Source organism: Hylobates moloch, unplaced genomic scaffold, assembly GCF_009828535.3.
Source record: "Hylobates moloch isolate HMO894 unplaced genomic scaffold, HMol_V3 SCAFFOLD_13, whole genome shotgun sequence".
NCBI lineage: Eukaryota > Metazoa > Chordata > Mammalia > Primates > Hylobatidae > Hylobates > Hylobates moloch.
The window spans coordinates 32,090,315-32,114,330 of NW_026652288.1; the positions used below are offsets into that span (position 1 = coordinate 32,090,315).

Genomic DNA, 24,016 nt, shown 5'->3' on the forward strand with positions numbered 1-24,016 from the left:
TTGGGAAGGTCGTTCGGTTCCTTCCAATCCAAACGAGGGGCTTCTCAGACTGTTTATTCTCACACCAGAGCCGTGGCCGACACCCAGAGGTCCACTTCCGGCCACGGCCGAACAGCTGTACCGCGCGTACCGGGAACGATCAGGGCGCAGCTGCAACCGCTGCAAAAGGCCTCCGGGCGTACCAGACAGGTCGCAGGGGCGGGGGTCCCCACCTAGTGGAAATGCACGGAGGCCAACCCCTCCCCTTTCCCCCGCGAGGAGCGGGGCGGACTCGGCAGCCGCCACTCCCCACGCTCACAGGAAGAAACTGGGACGTTGCGGACGCGGAGCTGGCCAGACCCGCGGCGCGTGCCACGCGCGAGCCCTCCCGCGCATGCTCCACCCGCCGGCCTCCAGCCCGCGCCCCGGGCCCCGCCTCCCTCCCTGCTTCTCCCCCTCCCCCGTCAGCCTCCCTCCGAGTTTGGCCCCTCCGGCCGGGCAATCGACGTTCCGCGTGCGTGCGGGCGCCTGACTTCACTTCCGGCTAACGCGCTCAGCTTGCCCCCTGGCCCCGGATGGTGACTGGCGGTGGTGCTGCACCTCCCGGGACTGTCACTGAGCCGCTTCCCAGTGTGATTGTGCTGAGCGCAGGCCGGAAGATGGCGGCTGCGGCTGCGGCGGCCTCGGGCCCCGGCTGCTCCTCGGCGGCGGGGGCGGGGGCGGGGGCGGCCGGGGTCTCAGAGTGGCTGGTGCTGCGGGACGGCTGCATGCACTGCGACGCCGACGGGCTGCACAGCCTGTCCTACCACCCTGCGCTCAACGCCATCCTGGCCGTCACTAGCCGCGGGACCATCAAAGTCATCGACGGCACCTCGGGGGCCACACTGCAGGCCTCGGCGCTCAGTGGTGAGTCTGCCGCACGCCGGGGAAAGAAGCCGTCCAGCCCCGGGGCTCGGCCTCGCGACTCGGGGAAGCGAGGTGGCGAGAGGGCAGGGCTGGGGGTTCGGGCCCGGCCCTGAAGGGATGCCCGGAAGCTGATGGAGGGGGACCTTAGGACTTGGCTTTTTCAGCGGCTGCAGCTGGGAGGAAAGACCGGCGAGTCAGGGAGTGGTGGGAGGGGAGTTGCCTTTTGGGCCTGGAGCGTCCGGTCTGGCTTGGTTCTCTGCGAGAGGTGAGGAGGCCTCGGAGCTTGGCACCTGAGGAAGCGAGGCCCGGGTAGGCCCTGGAGAGGCTGTCGGTCCTGCGCCCGATTAGATGAGAGCGGAAGGCTGGAAGGGTTGACCCTGGGCGGAGAGGCTGGTAGCCAGAGGCGAGGGGCGGGGAGCGTCTGAGCCGGTATCCAAGCCCTCCCTTGTGGGAGAGGAGCCGGCAGTCTGCTGTTCTCAGGTCCCGCAGGTGCGGGGACAGACCGCGGGCTGTGCGCCCAGGGTGGGGGTGGGGGTGGGGGTGGGGCGGGCCGGGGTGGGGGTGGGGAGGGAAGTAGGCGGGCCAGCTGCCTGAACTGCTTGGTCGACGACTGTAGGACTCTGCGGACGCCGAAGACGACTAGACCTGGTCCTCTTGCTCGGGGCTTCCAACTTCTACGCCCTAGTGACGAGAAAGTCAGGACCTGTGGTGTATGAAATAGATTCCTTTGGGTTTGTAACTTCAGGCCGTCTCTACTTGTTTTCCCACAGCGAGCCGAAAATTGGGATTTGAAGGTGTGTCTGAGTCTCACCATTGGAGGAGATCTGTTCTGGGTGGCGTAAACCTTGGTCCAGGAACGGGATTTTTAGATGCATGAGGTGTATGCTCAGTGGACGGACTGGAGTGGTTTTGGAATGGCCCTGGCTGAGTTACATTTGGCGGAGATGACATTTCATTTGTGGTTAAATGATGGGTGGCTTAATTTGGATGTTGTAGGTTAAGATTGAAAAGTTAGTATATGAGTGAATTGGACTCCTGCATAGAGATATAATGTATACAACTGTCTGCATTTAGCCAAGTGGAAGTAGTTATGTGGTCAACCAATTCACTTGTATTTTAACGTAGACAAACAAGGAAAAGTTTACTATGTGAGTAATAAGGCATTTGTAAGAGTAAATGGCAATTTAGGGATGCAAACGTGAAATTAGACATGTTAATTATTGTTGATGTGAGAGTTGTGAAAGAATTGGATTATGTATAGTTTCAGGATATAAACCTGGAACATATCTAAGAGAAAGTTTTGGGAGGTAGGTTTGTAATTTTTTCTTTTCTTGGCTTAGGTAAATGATGGGGTGGCCCAGATGTAGCAGTGAACAGTTACTGCAACTTGGACATAATGGCTTGTCACTGTGTGTAAGAGGGAGATGCTCATTAGTAATTGGATGTCTTTTTAAAAGTCATTTAAAAATATTTCAAGTATGAAAAGGTATGAAGAGTAATTACAGTGAACACCATGCATCCCCAACTCAGGTTAAGAAATAAAACTTTACAAACAGGATTAAAATCTCAGCTGAATCTCTCCTGGACTGCATTTCTCCAATCCTCCCTCTTCATAAACGTTATCTTTAATTTGATTTTATCGTTTTCATACATTTCTACACTTCTTAGTATATGTTTCTATCTTGAAGATGTAGTATTTTTGTGATTTTTAACTTGGAATAAGTGGTATCATATGTACTAGGATTTCTAAAGAAAGTCATTAACAAAAGTATTCAAGTGTTTTGGATAGAAAGAGGAATTTTATGGGGTGCTTTTTATGTCTGGAGGCCATGTTTGAGAATAATAATGTGTGTCAGGATTTGTTGGTTGGGGAAATTGGACATATATTTATGTGCCTGGGAAGACAATATTCACTTTAGTGGTAGATTACTAAAGAGGAGTGTTTTAGGTGTATAACATGAAGGTGTAGGTAGATAAGTAAAACATAGCGTTGATTTGGGATAACAGGTTTTGTTGGGGCATTTGTTGATTAGAAGAGTTTGGGATTGGATACAATTGCAGGTCCCCATGCATGAAGATTGAGTATGTGAATTAAAATATGTAGAAGGGTTTACAGTGAACGGAATGAAGGATTACAGAAAAAATTTGAAAGCTAACAGTGGATGCATTCTGAAACATTTTCATATATGAGAGGTGAAATTTATTATTATTTGTAAAATTTATTTGTATTTGTAGAGATGGGGTTTTGCTGTGTTGCCCAGGCTGGTCTTGAACTTCTGGCCTCAAATGATCCTCCCACCTCAGCCTCCCAAAGTGCTGGGATTACAGGCATGAGCCTGGCCTGAAGTTTGTCATTAATAATAATTATCAGAGGTTGTATAGGGTCCTATTTGCCCCAGTTCAGATGATTGAGAAGGGAATGCTGCATTTTATGTTTTACTTGGAATCTGCAGGTATTTAGTAAGTTTGCTTTTAATGATTAATAGAGGGTGACAGCCCTATAAATAGAGTAGAGAGAAGATGCCAGTAGCGATCATGGTCCTAACATAATCCCTCTTTCCCGTTTATGGGCAATGGGCCACTTTCTTTTCTACCGCAGAGGAAAGACATCTGTGTCTGAGGGGATAAAGACTAGGTGATACAGTAATAGGTCTTATGGATGCCTGGGGTTCAGTTTATAGGGTTATGGGTTGCCTATAGATTTGAAGTTGAAGGATGGGAACAGGACTCATATGTATATGTATTGAGTGGCAAAGACAGTGAATTTTTAACTATGACTACTAGTATATGTGTTTATATTATCTGTATCTGATATAAAATGTTTATAAATACAGTTTAACTGGATTAAGAGCTATCAGTATATACACAGGCTGGGTAAGTATTTGCTCCCTGTCAGTATTTAAGAGTGAAGATTTTTGAGGCTCTGAGCTGCACGATCTGGCCTTTACTAGTCTCTCTAGTCTTGTCTCCTTATTTATAAGTTTTGTAAAATGGTCCATTTAATTCTCTTTCCCAACTACAGTAGTTTTGTTCTTTCTTGGAATGCACCAATTCGCGCCAGTCATTTAGCTAAGTCTTAGTCATTTTCAAGACCTAGAGCGTATCTTAACTTCCTGATTCCTTTAGCCAGAAATGACTGAAGCCCTAAGTACATACTGTCCTATTAGTGTCCATTTTAGTAATCTAGCAGCTTACTATTTTGTGGTATTTTTTCAACCGTCTTGAACTATTTAAATTTAAATTCCATTTTATTTAGCTTTTTGTAAATATATGAGGTCTGTCTCATATTTCAAGCTCCTAGTGGGGAGGTACTTTGTTTATTTGTTTATATATCCCCTCCCCAGGATGCCTAGTATACAGTGTGTGTGTATGTGTGTGTGTATGTATATATTCATTTATTATTATTGTTTCTTTGACAGAGTGTCACTCTGTGGCCCAGGCTGGAGTGCAGTGATGCGATCTCGGCTCACTGTAACCTCTGTCTCCTGGGCTCAGGCGATCCTCCTGCCTCACGCTCTGGAATAGCTGGGATTACAGGTACACACCACCACACCTGGCTAATTTTTTTTTTTTTTTAATTTTTTTTTTTAGTAGAGACAGGGTTTCACCATGTTGGCCAGGCTGGTCTTGAACTCCTGACCTCAAGTGATCTGCCCACCTTGGCCTCCCAAAGTGTTGGGATTATAGGTGTGGGCCACCGCGCCCAGCCCTAATAGATACAGTATAAACTCGAGTATTTTTTATTTGATGCATATATAACAATGAGTATATTAGTACTTCCTTATATACTAATTGCTAAATAAACACATTCCTTGACTTTTTTTGTTTAAATATACGTTTCTTTTTTAGAGCAGTTTTAGGTTAACAATAAAATTGAGCAGAAAGTACAGACAGTTCCCATATACCCTCTATCTCCATGCTCACACAGCCTCCCACCCATCAGTATTCTGCACCAGAGTGGTGTGTTAACCATCCGTGAACTTAGCACTAACAATCATCATCTCCCAAAGTCCATAGTTTACATTAGGATTTACTCTTGGTGTTGTATAGTCTGTGGGTTTGGACAATGTATAGTGACAAGTATCCACCATTGTACTATCATAAAGAATAGTTTCACTACCCTAAAAATCCCTTGCTCTGCCTATTCATCTTTCCCTTCCTTTTCCCCCCAACTGTTCCCTCCCCTCTCCCTACTGGCAACCCCTGATCTTTTTACTGTCTTCATAGTTTTGCCTTATTCAGAATGTCATAGTTGTATTTATTACCGTTTGTAGACTTTTCAAATTGCCTTCTTTATCTATATGCATTTACAGTTCTTCCTTGTCTTTTCATGGCTTGATAGCTCATTCCTTTTTAGCGCTAAATAATATTCCATTGCCTGGATGTAGCACAGTTTATCCATTCACATACCGGAGGACATCTTGCTGGCTTTCATGTTTTGGCAATTATGAATAAACCTGCTGTAAACATTTATGTGCAGGTTTTTTTGTAGATATAAGTTTTCAAATCATTTGGGTAAATACTAAGGAGCTCAATTGCTGGGTTGCATGTGAGGAGTATGTTTACTTTTGTTAGAAACTGACAGACTCTTAGTGGCTGTGTACCATTCTGTATTCCCATCAGCAATGAATGTTCTACTTCCTCACCAGCATTTGGGGGTTTTATATTTTGGCCATTTTAGTAGTTATGTAGTGGTATCTCCTTTTATAAAATTGTAATTTCCTAATGTCATGAAGTTGAGCATCTTTTCATATGCTCATTTGTCTCTTTTTATATGTTTATTTGCTGACTTTGGGTTTTTTTTTTTTTTTTTTGAGACAGAGTCTCGCTCTGTGGCCCAGGCTGGAGTGCAGTGGCGCGATCTCGGCTCACTGCAAGCTCCGCCTCCCGGGTTCACACCATTCTCCTTCCTCAGCCTCCCAACTAGCTGGGACTAAGGCGCCCGCCACCACACCCGGCTAATTTTTTTTGTATTTTTAGTAGAGATGGGGTTTTACCATGTTAGCCAGGATGGTCTTGATCTCTTGACCTCGTGATCCGCCTGCCTCGGCCTCCCAAAGTGCTGGGATTACAGGCATGAGCCACCGCACCCGGCCTGACTTTGGGTTTTAACAACAAAAAAGCTACACACCACTTGACCATACTGTTCATAATACTAGATATGTCCTTCACCCTAGCTATTGTTTGTTCATGCAATTTAGCATAATAGTTAGAAAGGAGCTTGGTTCTGGACACAGATAGCTTGGGTTAAGATCCCAGTGTCTTAAAATTTTTTTTTTTTAAATTCATCCCATTACACAGAATAATTTTAATTTTTAAACACCTGTATAACCTTGACTAAATTATTTAATATTTCTGTTCCAGTTTCCTTTTTTGCAAAATGTGGATAATTGTACTAATTGTGAGGATTAAGTGGTTATGCATGTAAAGTGGTTGCAGCAGTGTACTTACCAGACAAGTGCCCCAAAAATGTTTGTCTTATCTACTTTAATTCTCTGTAAATACTTGCTTTTGGCCAGGTGCTGTGGCTCATGCCTGGGGTCCCAGCACCTTGGGAGGCTGAGGCAGGAGGATTGCTTGAGCCCAGTAGTTGGAGACCAGCCTAGGCAACATGGTGAGACCTTGTCTCTAGAAAAAAATAAAAAAATTAGCTGGGCATTGTGGTGCACACCTGTAGTCCCAGATACTCAGGAGGCTGAGGTGGGAGGATTGCTTGAACCTGGGAGGTTGAGGCTTCAGTGAGCTGTGATTGTGCCAGCCTGGGCAACAGAGCAAGACTCTGTCTCAAACAGACAAACAAACAAAAACAACAAAACCTTGCTTTTTTTTCTTTTTTACTTAAAGCTTTTTTATATTCAGTTTTTGAACTTAAACTGAAGTTTGAACTTCCTAAGGTTTTTTTCTGATTTACCACTTTCCACGATCCTGCAGAACCCATCTAGATTTTGCTTTTTTGTAAGAGTAAGATACTGTTCAGGTGTTCTCTTAATTACTGGGGGTGATGATTTCTCTTACTTCCTGAAATAATGCCCCTCCCCAGTGTAGTACATTTTATACTGTTTGTGTTTTTTATAAGCTTTTTTGAGATTATGTGGAGAGAGCATGCACTTTGTGTTAGGTAGTCCTGAATTTTGAATTTTAGTTCTTTTATGAACTCACTACTTAAACCACCTGAACCTCAGCTTCCTCATCTGTAAATTAAGATTAATGTTTAATAGGATGGTGGGGAAGATTAAGTGGTCAAACACGTTAAAAGTGCCTAACAGTGCATGACAAATGTAAAATGAGGGTGCTCAGTGAATGCTAATTCCTTTGAGTCTCTTGGCTGCTTGGTCAGTATTGCCACAGTCCTTGCGATTACTTTAAAAAATGTTCACTAAATGTTTATACATAGAGGATAGGCAGATAACATTCAAATGTAGATGGAAATATAAATGTAACAAATATACAGTAATCTATGTTTGGATACATATCTTTTAGTGTATTGGTGTGGCTAAATGTCAGAATGAAGTTAAGATAGTTGTATTTCTAGTTCTGTGTGTATACAGATTTGTTTATGTAGTATATATACCTAAGTAAGTGAAGGTATATTTGTGCGGGTATTAATCAATGGATATGGCAGTAGATGGGTAGGAGAAAGTCATGTCTCTTCAGTTTCCGAAGTGAATTCCAGATCTGTGTTGCAGTGAAGAAGAAAAAGCCTGCTCAGTGTTTTTATTTTATTTTATTTTATTTTATTTTATTTATTTACTTATTGAGATGGAGTCTTGCTCTGTTGCCTAGGCTGGAGTGCAGTGGCGCAGTCTCTGCCTCCCGGGTTCAAGCAATTCTCCTGCCTCAGCCTCCTGAGTAGCTGGGATTACAGGTGTGTGCCACCATGCCCGGCTAATTTTTTTTCTATTTTTGGTAGAGGTGGGGTTTCACCATGTTGGTCAGGCTGGTCTTGAACTCCTGACCTCGTGATCCACCCGCCCTGGCCTCTCAAAGTGCTGAGATTGCAGGCGTGAGCCACCGCGACCAGCCCTGCTCAGTGTTCTCAGACAAACACTTGTTTTATATTTCTTTGTATCTTTTTTCTTTTCCTATGTAAATAGTGACTTTTTTTTTTTTACACTAGGTTTTTAGAGTCAGTCCCTCAGTAATACAGATAATGACTTTGATTTGAGAAATTTGTATAGTGGTCATAAATAAGAGGAAGATCTTTGTAGTTTACCGTAGCTTCAGTGCGGTTTAGATTGGGTGTGTGTTTGTTTTCTTTCCTGATGTAAGAGCTTCTTGATCAAACTTCAGGCCCAGAGCTGCCTGCTCTGAGAAGTCATGGTGCCTGCATAGTCTTCAAGAAATAATTTTTTTTTGGCTAAAATGTGCCATCTCCCAGTGATAGAAACTGTAAATGATTCAAAACAGTTCTAATTCCTGGCTAACTTTGGTACATGCGGCATTCCTACTCTCAACTATTCTTTGAGAGATAAACATGATATAGAATTGGGATCTCAATAGCCCTAGAAGATAGTTGTCTTATGAATGCATCTGAGTTTTTATGAAAACTTAATTTAGCAGAATCTCTTTTTGGGCTATGAATATGTACTTTGGCTCTGTTTCTGTTGACTGACTTTAGTGATACTAAGAATGAATAGAATATTGGCTCTGGAGCCAGACCATTTAAGTTCCAGGTGTGACCTTATGCAGACTGCTTAACCTCTCTCTGTGCTTCATAATTAGTACTTAACTCACTGGGTTATTGTAAAGATTAAATAAACTGATACATACAGAATACTGCTTGACTCACCATAAGCAGTCAATAAATGTTACTTTTTTTTTTTGAGATGTAGTCTCGCCCTGTTGCCTAGGCTGGAGTACAATGGCACGATCTCAGCTCACTGCAACCTCCACCTCTCGGGTTCAAGCAATTCTCCTGCCTCAGCCTCCCGAGTAGTTGGGATTACAGGTGTGCGCCTCCATGCCCAGCTAATTTTTTGTATTTTTAGTAGAGACAGGGTTTCACCATGTTGGCCAGGCTGGTCTCGAACTCCTGACCTCGTGATCCACCCGCCTCAGCCTCCCAAAGTGCTGGGATTACAGGTGTGAGCCACTGTGCCTGGCCCTACTTTTTGTTTTGGTGTCTTAAATTAAATAGTTCAGTTCAACAAGTGTTTGTCTGCCTTATGTAGATAACAAGGTTAATTTGAATCACCTTGGCCATGATTCCCATATTTTAAAGTACAAGAACTCCCAGTTTAAGGTAAAAAATTAGAGCCCTATTATGATTGGAGCTTGGTTGCAGTATTAGTTAATTGAGAAAATATTGTAAAAAGCAAAATATTGTAAAAAGCAACTGCTTTTAAGCAGTTTTATTTATTTATTTATTTTAATTAATTAATTTATTTATTTATTTGAGATGGAGTCTTGCTCTGTCGCCCAGGCTGGAGTGCAGTGGCACGATCTCGGCTCACTGCAAGCTCCGCCTCCCAGGTTCACACCATTCTCCTGCCTCAGCCTCCCGAGTAGCTGGGACTACAGGCACCCACCACCATGCCTGGCTAATTTTTTGTATTTTTAGTAGAGACGGGGTTTCACTGTGTTAGCCAGGATGGTCTCGATCTCCTGACCTCGTGATCCACCCGCCTTGGCCTCCCAAAGTGCTGGGATTACAGGTTAATTTTTTTTTTGAGATGAAGTCTTGCTCTGTTGCCCAGGCTGGAGTGCAGTGATGTGATCTTGGCTCACTGTAACCTCTGCCTCCTGGGTTCAAGCGATTCTCCTGCCTCAGCCTCCCAAGTAGCTGGGATTACAGGCGCCTGCCACCACACCCAGGTAATTTTTGTATTTTTACTAGAGACAGGGTCAGGCTGGTCTTGGACTCCTGACCATAGGTGATCCACCTGCCTCGGTCTCCCAAAGTGCTGGGATTACAGGTGTGAGCCACCATGCCCAGCCAGCAATTTTAATTATTAGACCTCTTTTACCTATGTATTTGAGAAAGAATACAACGTGAATGTTTTGGGCTTTCTTTCCCTGCTGGCTTAGCTTTAAGATTTTTGAGGAGGAGAGGAAATAGGTTAGTTAATGCTTTTCCATTTGCCCTCCAACTTCAAAAATTTTGTTGCTATTTTCTCTTCACTTGTTCTTTTTGTCGTTTTGGGTTTGTTCAATACCTTCTTTATTCCTTTACTGTCTTTTCAGTGGGATCTTGGGAGGGAGCAGAGGTAAATGTGGATGTATTATTTTTAAACTGAAAATCTCTAGTTGTAACTAAAATTGTTAAACATTAAGTAGTCTGTCCTTAGGAATGTTGGCTATAACTATATATAGAACTTAAAAAGATAATAGATTTCTGTAATATAGTATGTAAGAACAGTGGGGACACAAGCAGGAGTTACCTCTCTGATACGTGTGTTGCTGGTGGCTTCATGAAAAGGGTGCCTTTGGCAAGATACTTCTCTGAGATACCAACTTTAAAATGGGCTAATGGCCTGTAATCCCAGCACTTTGGGAGGCTTAGGTGGGAGGATTGTCTGAGGCCAGGAGTTTGAGACCAGCCTGGGCAACATGGTGAGACCCTGTCTCTACAAAAAAATAAAAAATTAGCTGGGTGTGGTGGTGCATGCCTGTAGGCCCAGCCACTTGGGAGGCTGAAGCAGGAGTATCACTTGAGTCCAGCACTTCAGGCAGCAGTGAGCTGTGATTGTGCCACTGCACTCCAGCCTGGGGGAGAAAGGGGCTTTTAATACCCAGGCTGTTTCATCATCTGATAAGATAATGAACATAGAAATTTTTTGCAAACTGTAGAACTGTAGCACTTCAAATGTAAGAGATACAAAAAAGTTAAGATAAACTTGGGTATAGAAGAGAAGATCATATAGAGATACAAATTGCAAAAAGAAGGAAATACAGGAGATAATAGAGATACAAATAAAAAGAATACAGTAATTGCTTTATAAAACAGTCTGTGGCCTGGCATGGTGGCTCATGCCTGTAATCCCATCACTTTGGGAGGCCAAGGTGGGTGGGTCACCTGAGGTAAGGAGTTCGAGACCAGCCTGACCAACATGGTGAAACCCTGTCTCTACTAAAAATACATAATTGGCTGGGTGTGATGGTGCATGCCTGTAATCCCAGCTATTCGGGAGGCTGAGGCAGGAGAATCACTTGAACCTGGGAGGCAGAGGTTGCACTGAGCCGAGATTGTGCCATTGCAATCCGGACAGGGCAACAACAGCAAAAAACCATCTCAAAAAAAGCAAAAAAACCAAAAACAACAAAACAGTCTGTGGCTGGGACAGCACTGTTAAAAAAAGTAATTATTAGGCTGGGCATGATGGCTCTCGCATGTAATCCCAGCACTTGGGGGGCCAGGACAGGCAGATCAGTTCAGGAGTTTGAGACCAGCCTGGCCAACTTGGTGAAACCCCGTCTCTACTAAAAATACAAAAATTAGCCAGGTGTGGTGGTGTACACTTGTAATTCCAGCTACCCGGGAGGCTGAGGCAGGAGAATCACTGGAACCCGGGAGGTAGAGGTTGCAGTCAGTCTAGATCACAGCACTGCACTCCAGTCTGGGCAAGAAGAGTGAGACTCTGTCTCCCTGCTGCCCCCACCTTCCCCCAAAAAGTAATTATCATCAGGTTTGAGTATGTTAAATCAGGGATGCATTTTAGAGGAGGTAAATACTATGTTTACCTTTTAGAGGAAATGAATTTTTGAGTGGGGAAGATGGGAATGTCTTCTTCAAGATTTATTGTGGGCACCAGGAATTTAAATCTTCATAATTTATTTATGTACTTTTACTTTGATTTATGAAGTAGGAGAGACAGAGAAGACTGGAAGATGGCACAGGGCAGTGGTTCTCAACCTTTGTTCATTTAGAATCATCAGGGGAGCTTTTAAGAAAATACCTTGCTTGAGCCCCAGTATTCTGACTTAAGTGGCCTGGAGTGCAGCCCAGGCATATTGTTTTTTTTTCTTCTTCTTAGAAGTGTGCCAGCTGGTTCTAATGTGCAGTTAGGTTTAGGAGTTCAAACTCCCTGGCCGGGCATGGTGGCTCATGCCTATAATCGCAGCACTTTGGGAAGCCGAGGTGGATGGATCTCAAGGTCAAGAGTTCGACACTAGCCTAGCCAACATAGTGAAACCCTGTCTCTACTAAAAATACAAAAAATTAGCCAGGCATGGTGGTGTGTCCCTGTAATCCCAGCTACTCAGGAGGCTGAGGCAGAAGAATTGCTTGAACCCAGGCGGCAGAGGTTGCAGTGAGCAACCACCGTTGCACTCCAGCATAGGTGACATAGTGAAACTCTGTCCCCCACACCAAATAAATAAATAAATAAAAAATAAAACGGGAGTTCAAACTCTCTAACTCCCTAGACTTTAGAGAAGTTTGTTTAGTGTGTCTGGGATAAATGAGAGCTTCCCACCCCCGTCCCCTTTTGAAACAGAGTCTCACTCTGTCTCCCAGGCTGGAGTGCAGTGGTGTGATCTCAGCTCACTTAAACGTCTTCCTCCTGGGTTTAAGTGATTCTCCTTCATCAGCCTCCTTAGCAGCTGCGATTACAGGTGTGTACCACCATGCCCAGCTAATTTTAGTACTTTTAATAGAGACAAGGTTTCACCATGTTGGCCAGGCTGGTCTGGAACACCTGACCTCAAGTGACGTGCCCTCCTTGGCCCCCGAAAGTGCTGGGATTACAGGTATGAGCCACCGTGTCATTATGGCATTAATTACCTCTTGACTTACTGTAGTAATTAATGCCATAAGGAAAATTACAGCTGATATGAGGATGATGGTATATTAAATTTGTGCTTTTAGGTAGTCTTGGGAAGGCCTCTTTGAGGTGGTGTTTGAGTAAAGATCTGCATGATGCAAGATCGCATCACTGCAGATATCCAGGGGACATTTCTGTTTGTCTGTTATATAATAGACAAAAACAGCTAGACAGATTTTCATATTTGGATGGAATTGGAGTTGGGCTGACTTAAAGTGTAGGCTCTATAAGGAGTGATGAAGATGTCTGTGTGACTACCATTCAGGAGATATCTGGCATCTATATTAAACAGAAAACAGTAATTTCAAATATGAGCTCTAAATAGAAATTCACAAGGGCACACGTTCCAAACTGTAGGATTATTATATTGATTAGTAGCTGAGTTGCTTCTCACATTGGCACCTTTGTGCAGCAGTAGCAATTGATTTTTTTTTTTTTTTTTGAGATGTAGTCTGGCTCTGTTGCTCAGGCTGGAGTGCAGTAGTGTGATCTCGGCTCGCTACAGCCTCTGCCTCTCGGGTTCAAGCGATTCTTCTGCTTCAGCCTCCCGAGTAGCTGGGACTACAGGCGCACACCACCACGCCCGGCTAATTTTTGTGTTTTTAGTAGAGACAGGGTTTCACTTTATTGGCCAGGCTGGTCTTGAACTCCTGACCTCAAGTGATCTGCCCACCTCAGCTTCCCAAAGTGCTAGGATTACGGGCATGAGCCATCTCGCCCGGCGCCATTGATTTACAGATGGTTAAGGGTTCTCTTGCCCAACATCAGTTGGGGAAATTAGTCTTCAAATTTCACTTAACTGTAGCCAGTTTAGCCAGGTTGCACACCTGTAGTCCTAGCTACTTGGGAGACTGAGGTGAGAAGATTGCTTGAGACCAGGAGTTCCAGATTAGCCTGGGCAACATAATGAGACCCTGTCTCTTAAAAAAAGAAAGAAAAAAAAAAAAATATATATATACACACACACACACACACACACACACACACACATACACACACACAGAGAGAGAGAGAGCACTCACGAGTGTGCCTGGTCAGCATCCTAAAGGAAAAATAAAACTTATGTGTCCCAAGACGTTGAGAGATTTAACTATGATAAATCGAACAATGTATATGAAGAAACCCCACAGCAAGTATCTTACAGGGAGTAGTAGGTCTTTAGAGATTGAGCCCTCTCCATGATAAATTTTTCGTGGTGATTATATTTTCAAAACAAATGATGTCAGATACTAAAGATTATAGCAAAATAAGAGTGGTCTGATGACACTTTCGGTTAATGTGAATGAAGAGAATCATAACTTGGAACTCTTAATTCCAGTAATTTTGTATCTTTTGGAGAACCTCTTCTGTGCTTAAGTAGATGTTGGTTCTCTTGCCTGAAACAACACTGTCCCTGCATTGTGTTTTATGTTGTGTTTTATCATGTGTTACCCTTTCTTCGTGGTGCAGTCACTGACCTTTCCCAAACTTGTTTTGCAGTCAGTTCTGCTTTATAGGAATACTCATTTTGGCTTTTAATACTATAGTGTTAGTAACTTTTTTTCTCTTATTAAATGATTTCACTTTTGGTTAATTATATCAAAAGCTTTATGAGAACCTTACGTTAATTTTGTACCTTCTTTTAAAAAAATTTTAAAAATTCTTGTGGGTACATAGTAGGTGTATATATTTTTGGGTTACAGGAGATGTTCTGATACAGGCTTGTATCTTTTTTATTGACTTTGAATGATCTTTGCATACAGTACATTTTAATAGGTTATTTTAAGCGTTGAAGTCTGATGAGATCTCAGTGGAAATGGAGTTTTACAGTGTATTGTCAGTTTGAAAAGATAATGTATTTCTTGTAACATTTTTTGCAAGTTTTTTAGGGTTGTACACTATTTCTTTTTTTTTTTTTTTTTTTGAGACGGAGTCTCGCTCTGTCGCCCAGGCTGGAGTGCAGTGGCGCAATCTCGGCTCACTGCAAGCTCCGCCTCCCGGGTTCACGCCGTTCTCCTGCCTCAGCCTCTCCAAGTAGCTGGGACTACAGGCGCCCGCCACCACGCCGGGCTAATTTTTTTTTTTTTGTATTTTTAGTAGAGACGGGGTTTCACCGTGGTCTCGATCTCCTGACCTTGTGATCCGCCCGCCTCGGCCTCCCAAAGTGCTGGGATTACAAGCGTGAGCCACCGCGCCCGGCCCATGGGTTGTACACTATTTCTTAAAGTCTTAGAATTGGCAACTAATTAAAAAAATTTCTTTCCTTTGAAATTTTCAATTTTACCATCCTTGGCAACATGGCAAAACCCCATCTCTACAAAAAATACAGAAATTAGCCGGGCATGGTGTCACACACCTGTAGTCTCGGCTACTTGAGAGGCTGAGGAGGCAGGATTGCTTGAGCCTGGGAGGCAGTGGTTGCAGTGAGTCGAGATCGCGCCATTGCACTCCAGCCTGGGCGACAGAGTGAGACCCTGTCTCAAAAAAAAAAAGGAAATTTTCAATTTTAAAAGTGACATACCGGGCTGGGCGTGGTGGCTCACGCCTGTAATCCCAGCACTTTGGGAGGCCGATGCGGGCGGATCATGAGGTCAGGAGATCGAGACCATCCTGGTTAACGCGATGAAACCCCGTCTCTACCAAAAATACAAAAAAATTAGCTGGGCATGATGGTGGGCGCCTGTAGTCCCAGCTACTCGGGAGGCTGAGGCAGGAGAATGGCGTGAACCCAGGAGGCGGAGCTTGCAATGAGCTGAGATCACGCCACGGCACTCCAGCCTGGGTGACAGCGAGACTCCGTCTCAAAAAAAAAAAAAAAAAGTGACACACCTTATAGGATGTTAGATAGACTAAGGAGAAAGTAAGTACGTATAATTTCATTACCTAGAGATGGCATTGTTAACATTTTGGCATTTCTTTTTACTTCTATTATTATTATTATTATTTTTTTTTGGAGACGGAGTCTCACTCCATTGCCCAGGCTGGAGTGCAGCGGTGCAATCTCAGCTCACTGCAACCTCTGCCTTCTGGGTTCAAGCGATTCTCCTGCCTCAGCCTTCCGAGCAGCTGGGACTACAGATTCGTGCCACCATGCCCAGCTAATTTTTTGTATTTTAGTAGAGACAAAATACAGGGGTTTCACCGTGTTACCCAGGCTGCTCTCAAACTCCTGAGTTCAGGCAGTCCACCCGCCTCAGCCTCCCAAAGTGCTGGGATTACAGGTATGAGCCACCGTGCCTGGCGTCTTCTATTGTTTAATATATTTTTATGGAATTTGGATCATAGTGATGTGTTATGAACTACCCCCTCCTTAGTTAATAGCATAGTTAATAGGCTATTGCCCCATGTGTTTATTCTTTTTTTTTTTTTTTTTTGAGACAGAGTCTCACTCCGTTGCCCAGGCTAGAGTGCAGTGGCATGATCTCGGCTCACTGCAACCTCCACCTCCCGGGTTCCAGTGATTCTCCTGCCTCAGCCTCCCGAGTAGCTGAGATTACAGGTGCCTGCCACCGTGCCTGGTTATTTTTGTATTTTTAGTAGAGACGGGGTTTCACCAGGTTGGCCAGGCTGGTCTCGAACTCTTGACCTCAAGTGATCTGCCCGCCTCGGCCTCTTGAAGTGCTGGGATTACAGGTGTGAAGGCATTGCGCTCAGGCGTGTTTATTCTTTTACAATATCATTTAAAAATTTTTATTTTTTATAGACTATAAAGTTGCCTATTTTTTGTGTACTTGTAATACAGGTATACACATGCATAGATTGATGTAACCCACCATCACAGTCAGGATACAGACCAGTTTCAACACCTGAAAAAATTCCCTGTGGTATCCCTTTGTAGTCACATCTTCCCTGTACCACTAATCTTTTGGGACCACTGATCTGTTCTCCATACTATGGAGTTTTGTGTTTTCTACATTGTTATTGAAATGTAATCATTCAGTATGTAACCTTTTGATACTAGCTGCTTGCACTTAGCATGATGCCCTTGAGATTCTTTCAAGTTTTTGCATGTATTAGTAGTTCATTCCTTTTTTATTACTGAATAGTATTCCATTGTATTGATGTATCATTATTTGTTTTGCCGGTCACTCTTTGAAGTATGTTTGGGGCTGGGTGTGGTGGCTTATTACTTCTGTAATCCCAGCACTTAGGGAGGCCAAGGTGGGCACATCATTTGAGACCAGGTTGGGCAACATGGCAAAACCTTGTATCTACAAAAAATACTATATCTTGTATGTATAAAAATACTATATCTTGTATCTATAAAAAATACTATATCTTGTATCTATAAAAATACTATATCTTGTATCTATAAAAAGTTAGCCAGACATGGTGATGTGCACCTGTAGTCCCAGCTACTTGGGAGGCTAAGGTGGGAGGATTATGTGAGCCCTGGAGGTCAAAGCTGTGGTGAGCAGTGATTTTGCCACTATATTCCAGCCTGAGTGACATAGTGAGACCTTGTCTCAAAAAAAAGACAAAGAAAAAAAACATTTGGGTGTTTTCAGTGTTTGATGATTATAAATAGAGCTACTATAAACTTCTGAGTACAGATTTTTGTGTGAACATAAGCTTTTATGTCTCCAGGGTAAATACACAGAAGTGGGATTACAGGGCCATTTGGTAAGTGTGTGTTTAACTTTGTAAGAAACTGTCAAACCAGTGTGGCTGTACCATTTGTATTTCCTTTAGAAATGTATGAGAGTTCCAGTTGTTCTGCATCCTTGCCAGAACTTCATACTATCTTTATATTGTTAAGATATCTATACTGCCCAAAACAATTTGCAGACTCACTGCAATTCCTATCAAAATCCCAATAACTTTTTTTTATTTCTGAAAAAAAAAAAATCTGTTCTAAAATTCATATAGAATCTCAAGGGACCCTAAATAGTTTAACATAATCTTGACAAAGAACAGAGTTGGAAGATTAACACTTGATTTCAAAATTTAGTACAAAGCAGCCAGGCGTGGTGGCTCACACCTGTAATCCCAGCACTTTGGGAGGCCGAGGCAGGCGGATTGCCTGAGCTCATGAGTTCGCGATGAGCCTGGGCAACATGGTGAAACTCGGTGTCTCTACTAAAATACAAAAAAAAAATTAGCCGGGCGTGGTGGCAGGCGCCTGTAGTCCCAGCTACTGGGAGAGGCTGAGGCAGGAGAATGGCGTGAACCCGGGAGGCGGAGCTTGCAGTGAGCCGAGATTGCGCCACTGCACTCCAGCCTGGGCGACAGAGCGAGACTCCGTCTCAAAAAAACAAAAAACAAAAAATCAAAATTTAGTACAAAGCTACAGTAATCAAAATAGTAACGTACCAGCATAAAGATGGACATATAGACTGATGGAATATAGAGCCCAGAAATAAACTGTTGCATATATGGTCAAATGATTTTCAGCAAGGAGGCGAAGACCATTCATTGGGGGAAAAGACAATCTTTTCAACAAATGATGCTGGGAAGGCTGGATACTCACATGTAAAAAGTATAAAGTTGGACTTTAACACCATATACAAAATACAACAACAGAGAATAAGTGTTGGTGAGGATATGGAGAAATTGGAACTCTTGTGCACTGCTGGTGGGAATATAAAATGGTGCAGCCATTATGGGAAAAGGTGGAGTTTCCTCAGAAAATTAAGGAAAAAATAGAATTACCATATGATCGCTGTTCTGTTTCTGGGTGTGTACCTCAAAGAATTGAAAGCAGGGAATCAAGGAGATATTTGTACACCAGTGTTCATAGCAGCACTATTCGAAATAGGCAAAAGGCAGAAGCAACCTAAGTGTCTGTCCATTGATAGTTGAATGGATAAAAGGAAGGAAATTCTGACATAGGCTCTAATGTGGAGGAACCTTCAGGACATTATGCTAAGGGAAATAAGCCAGTCACAAAAGGGAAAATACTATATAATTCCTTCTATTCATGTGAGATACTTAGAGTAGTCAAATTCATGAAGACAGAAAGTAGCAAAGTGGTTGCCAGGCTTTGGGGAGAGGGGATAAAAGTCAGTTACTGTTTAAAGGGTACAGAGTTTCCCTTTATCCTGATGGATAAACAACAGCATGAATATACTTAATACCACTCAACTGTACACTTAAATGGTAAAATGGTAAATTTTATGTTTATTTTACCACAATTTAAAAAACTACATAATTGAAAAAATCCAGTGGCCATGTTTATATAGTCATATCTCTTGACTCTATTATGTCTGTCCTTTGCCAGTACCACACTTTCTTGTGGTACTGCCTTTTCAAATACATTTCAGTCAGTTTATTTATATGGCGCAATCATAGCTCACTGTAGCCTTGAACTCCTGGGCTCAAGTGATCCTCCCACCTCAGTGTCCGAGTAGCTAGAACTACAGGTGTGTGCCACTATGCCTGGCTAAATTTTTTTAATTTTTAAGATAGATATGGGGTCTATCTCAGGCTGGTCTCAAACTCCTGGCTCAAGCGATCCTTCTGTGTAGGCCTCCCTAAGTGTTGTATTACGGGTGTGAGCCACCATGCTGACCCCACCTGGGATTTTGATTGAAATTCCGTTAAATCTGTAGATCCATTTGGGGAGTGTTGACGTTTTTACCAGATTGACTTGTTCAGTCCATGAACATGGTATTATTTAAGCTTTTGATTTGTGTAATCAGCCTTTTATACTTTTCAGCATACATATACACCTTTTGTGTATATGTATGTCTAAGTATGTTTTAGAGCTATTGTAAACTGATATTTTAAAAAATAAATTTCGGTTTTAGATTAATCAGTGCTAGTATAGAAAAGTATGATTGATTTTTATCTACATAGGTAATCATATTTCTGTAAAAAGGGACAGTTTTATTTCTTTTTTATTTGTTTGCCTTTTATATCCTGATTTTTTATTGCAGTGACTAGATCTTTTAGTATAGTATTGAATAGGAATGGTAAGAGCATACATCCTTGTCTTGTTCCTGATCTGTATGGGAAAGTATTCAGTCTTTTACCGATAAGTATGTTGACATGCCAGGCACAGTGGTGTGCTCCTGTAGTCCTAGCCACTCAGGAGGATTGCTTGAGCCCCAGGCGTTGGAGTTGCCCTGGGCAACGTAGCGAGACCCTGTCTCTAAAAAAAAAAAAAAAAACCCAAAAAACTCCAGACCTTGTGATCCGCCCACCTCGGCCTCCCAAAGTGCTGAGATTACAGGCGTGAGCCACCATGCCGGGCCGAAAAAGCTGAATTGCTTGATATGTACCATAGACTGAGGTCTCCAGCTGTGGTTGTGTGCCATTTCAGGTACAGGGTTCATTTTGTAAACAGATGACATATATTTACCATATTGATAAGTGCAATATAGTGCCGTAAATGTATTTTCTTTCTTTCTCTCTCTCTTTTTTTTTTTTTTTTTTTTTGCAATTTAGCTTTTTCTTGTAACCATATGATTTGTCCCTGCCTTTTGGGAACACTTCCAGCATCACTAGTGTTACCTTTTATGGGTTTCATAGTGTTATTCAGGGTTTATGGTATTGCACTAAACCCGATGAAAGTACATGAGATGGCCGGGTATGGTGGCTCACGCCTGTAATCCCAGCTCTTTGGGAGGCCCCAGGCGGGCAGATCACAAGGTCAGGAGATCGAGACCATCCTGGCTAATACAGTGAAACCCTGTCTTTACTAAAAATACAAAAAATTAGCCGGGTGAGGTGGCAGGCACCTGTAGTCCCAGCTACTCGGGAGGCTGAGGCAGGAGAATGGCATGAACCCGGGAGGTGGAGCTTGCAGTGAGCTGAGATGGTGGCATTGCACTCCAGCCTGGGGGACACAGCAAGACTCAGTCTCAAAAAAAAAAAAAAAAAAAAAAAAAAAAAAAAAAAAAAAAAAAAAAAAGGAAAATACATGAGAATCAGGAGAGATCACTTTTTACTGTGATTACCAATTAACAGTTGAGAGATGAACTGCTCACCTGGATATGATTAGGGTCACATGGTGGTACTCATAACACTTGAACTTACTGCAATAGGAACAAAATTATCACAGTTTTATAATATATACTACAGTTAATTTTATGTAGTTATGATTTAATACTGTATTTTTTACATTTGTTTACATTTTTCTTGACTGGTGCCATATACTATTTGTGTGCATAAGTTTTGATAATTTTAACTTTATAGTAGATTTGTGTATATTTTATGTCAGTAAATGATCAAATAGACTAATATCTACGTATATTTTATGCATCAGTGACATACTGTTTTCTTAAATTTTTAGATATTTCTAGGCTATGTGTTTTGTCTGCATGTTTTTTAAATTGTCACAAATCTCTGAAATTTTTTTCAGTATATGAATTGGAAAAAATTTATGTATGAGTGGTCTCATGCTGTTCAAACTTGTGTGGTTCGAGAGTTAGCTGGGTTTTCTTCTTATGCATACCTGTAATAAAGTTTAATTTAAAATGTAGGCATAGTGAGAGATTAACAACTAATAATAAAATAGAACAATTATAATATATTAGAAGTTATGTGAATGTGGTCTCAGAATATCTTATTGTACTGTACTTACTTTTGGACCTTTGATTGAAAATATCTTACTGTACTATACTTACCTGTTTTTGGACTTCTATTGACTGGGTAACTGAAACTGCACAAAGTGAAACTGCAGATAAGGAGGGGCACTACTGTATCTAATAACTGTCCATGCTGCCTTTATGCTTATTGAGTTTTGCAAAAAATAACATCCATTAATTCATTTTTAAAAGTTTTGTTTTGAACACTTTCATTTTGCACTTACAGAAAAATTGCAAGAATAGTATGTTACAAAGAACTTCCCTATATACCCTTTACCCAGCTCTACTAGTTTTAAACATTTTACTACATTTGCTTATTATTCCCTTATATATATATGTATGTGTATATATATACACACATCATATTTTTCTTCTACTTAGAGTTGGTTGCATATATCATGCTCATTTTCCCTGTACTGTTGCTGTGTTTATTTCTCAGAACAATGATGTTCTTTTGTAATAGCAATTTGGTTGTCAAATTTTGATAATTTCACATTGATACTTTTATCTAATTTATGGTACATATTTGAATTTAATCCAGTCAGCCCAATAATGTTCTTTAGAGAAGTTTTTTCCAGTTTAAGATCCAATTCAAGATAATATATTGTGTTTAGTCACTATGTAAACATTTATTTTTAATAGACCACTGGCCTGAAAATCTTAAGTGTTGAATTTTTGTTCTTTTAACAGCTAAACCAGGTGGACAGGTGAAATGTCAGTATATTTCTGCTGTGGATAAAGTTATATTTGTGGATGATTATGCAGTAGGGTGTAGGAAGGACCTTAATGGAATCTTGTTGTTAGACACTGCTCTGCAAACTCCAGTTTCAAAGCAGGATGATGTGGTTCAGCTTGAATTACCCGTTACAGAGGTAAGTTGAAATAAGTATCAATGTGGTCCTCTACTTAATGTAATCTTAGACATATTAGATGTTAAATGAAATTAAGTCATCCTTTAAGGACGTTATTATATGTGTTGCTATAAAAACAGAATTTACTTATTGACCACAACTTCATTTAAATATTACTACTCGCCTTTTCTCTGCGTAATTAATTCTTGTTGAAGTGGTGTTTTTAGGTGTGAATGGTGCATCAGCACAGGTTAAACAGCTGTAACAGAGACCCAAAAAAACAATGGCTTAAACAGGATAGCTTGTTTCCAATAATAGTCCAATAATAGTATGGCCAGCATTGCCAACCTCAACACTTGGGTTAGCTTGGGAGTTTAAGACAGTTGCTCTAGGTCTCATTATTTCCCAGTCACAGGGAAAGAGAGGGCAAGAAGCTAGAGGAGAGCACTCTGGCATCTCTCTCTTCTCTCCTTCCCTTTCCCTGTCCGTTAACCCCCAGCCGCCTCTCCTACTCATTTGTTCTTGTTCTCTTTCTGCCTTTCACAACTCAAATACTCTCTCATAGAGCCTCATATTTACCCCATTAGACAGGATTTAGTCACATGGCCACACCAAGCTGAGAGGGAGACTGGGAAAGAGGTGGTTCTTTTTTTCTTTTTTCTTTTTTTTTTTAATATATATTTTAAAATGAGAGAGGAATAGACTCTGGTAAACATCAGTAATTTTTTTTTTTTTTCTTTGAGTCAGAGTCTTGCTCTGTCACTCAGGCTGGAGTGCAGTGGCTCGACCTTGGCTCACTGCAACCTTCATCTCCTGGGTTCAAGTGATTCTCTTGCCTCAGCCTCCCTAGTAGCTGGGATTACAGGCATGCGCCACCACACCCAGCTAATATTTTTGTATTTTTAGTAGAGACGGGTTTCACCATGTTGGCCAGACTGGTCTTGAGCTCCTGACGTCAACTGATCCATCCGCCTCAGCCTCCCAAAGTGCTGGGATTACAGGCGTGAGCCGCCGCACCCGGCCACACAACCAGTAATTTTTGCTATGCATCATGTCTTTCAATAACTTGAGTTTTAAGTTTTAGCCATATATACTTTTCTGTAGTGTTAAATTTTCTTTACTTAATTTTTAAGTCTAGCCCAACTTTAATTCTTTTTGTGTGCATTCATATCCTGCAGTTTGAAAGTACATTTTTCATAATTACTGGATTTTGCATCACCTTAAATAGAATGTAAAAGATTATGTTGTGTTCTCTAATAAAGTGAGATATTATTTCTGTGTTCATGCTAAGTTGTTATGAAAGTTATCAAAAAAGTATGTCCAATAAAGTATATCCACTTAGATTTTACATTTAGTGTCATATAACAGTAGTCTATTATATGTTAATATTGAAAGCATGTTGCTGGAAGTTTGAGTTCCAAAAACAGAGAAGCTGTCTTTTTCTCATCAGAGTATTTGGGTCTGGAGGCATGTCTAAAATCTTTGGATAGAGAATTAATTAGTTCTACTTGATTTGAACAAGTAGAAACTTTGAAAAACCATTTGAAAAAATTGAACATTTTTTCCTCCTAATTTAAGTAATATAAACCAGCTGATATCAGGATATATAATCAGCAGTGAAAAAACACTATTAAACTATGGTTAGGTTTAACAAACAATTAAATAATTACAATAAAATACTTGAACACTTATTAACTCTCAAGTCAGTGTTTTTCCTACTACAGTGAAATGCTGTTTAGCTTCTATCCCTTCCTCCACCTTGTTTGCTGTTAAATCTACTGTTTTTTTTTCTCTTTTTACTTTAATCACAGCTGTAACTGTTGTTCAGATAATATTGTTTGTAGATCTTCCAGCATTCCAGGCTTCCTTTACTGCGTCAGATTAGTTTGTCACTGTCTTCCCTAAAGTATGGGGTCTTAGCTTTGATTTGCTCAGTGTAGATATATTCTTTTCCTTATATTAACATATATCTTTATTACAGTAGTTCATATTGAATATGTGGATAACA

The 24,016-nt window shown here is 41.7% G+C and overlaps 1 protein-coding gene across 12 annotated transcripts in view; it reads left to right on the top strand.

Annotated features, from left to right (window-relative positions):
- Positions 1-415: 415 nt before the first annotated feature.
- BIRC6 (baculoviral IAP repeat containing 6) overlaps positions 416-24,016 on the top strand; it is a 267,757-nt gene continuing 244,156 nt past the window's right edge. For 9 of the 12 annotated variants that reach the window (XM_032753345.2, XM_058426665.1, XM_058426664.1 and 6 more), the window contains exons 1-2: positions 540-885; positions 21,848-22,029. In XM_032753345.2, the coding sequence (XP_032609236.1) occupies positions 555-885; positions 21,848-22,029 (513 nt within the window). In that variant the 5' untranslated portion in view covers positions 540-554. Of the gene's footprint in view, positions 886-21,847; positions 22,030-24,016 lie in introns of all 12 variants that reach the window. The other 3 variants (XM_032172644.2, XM_058426669.1, XR_009209365.1) reach the window with 3 other exon arrangements.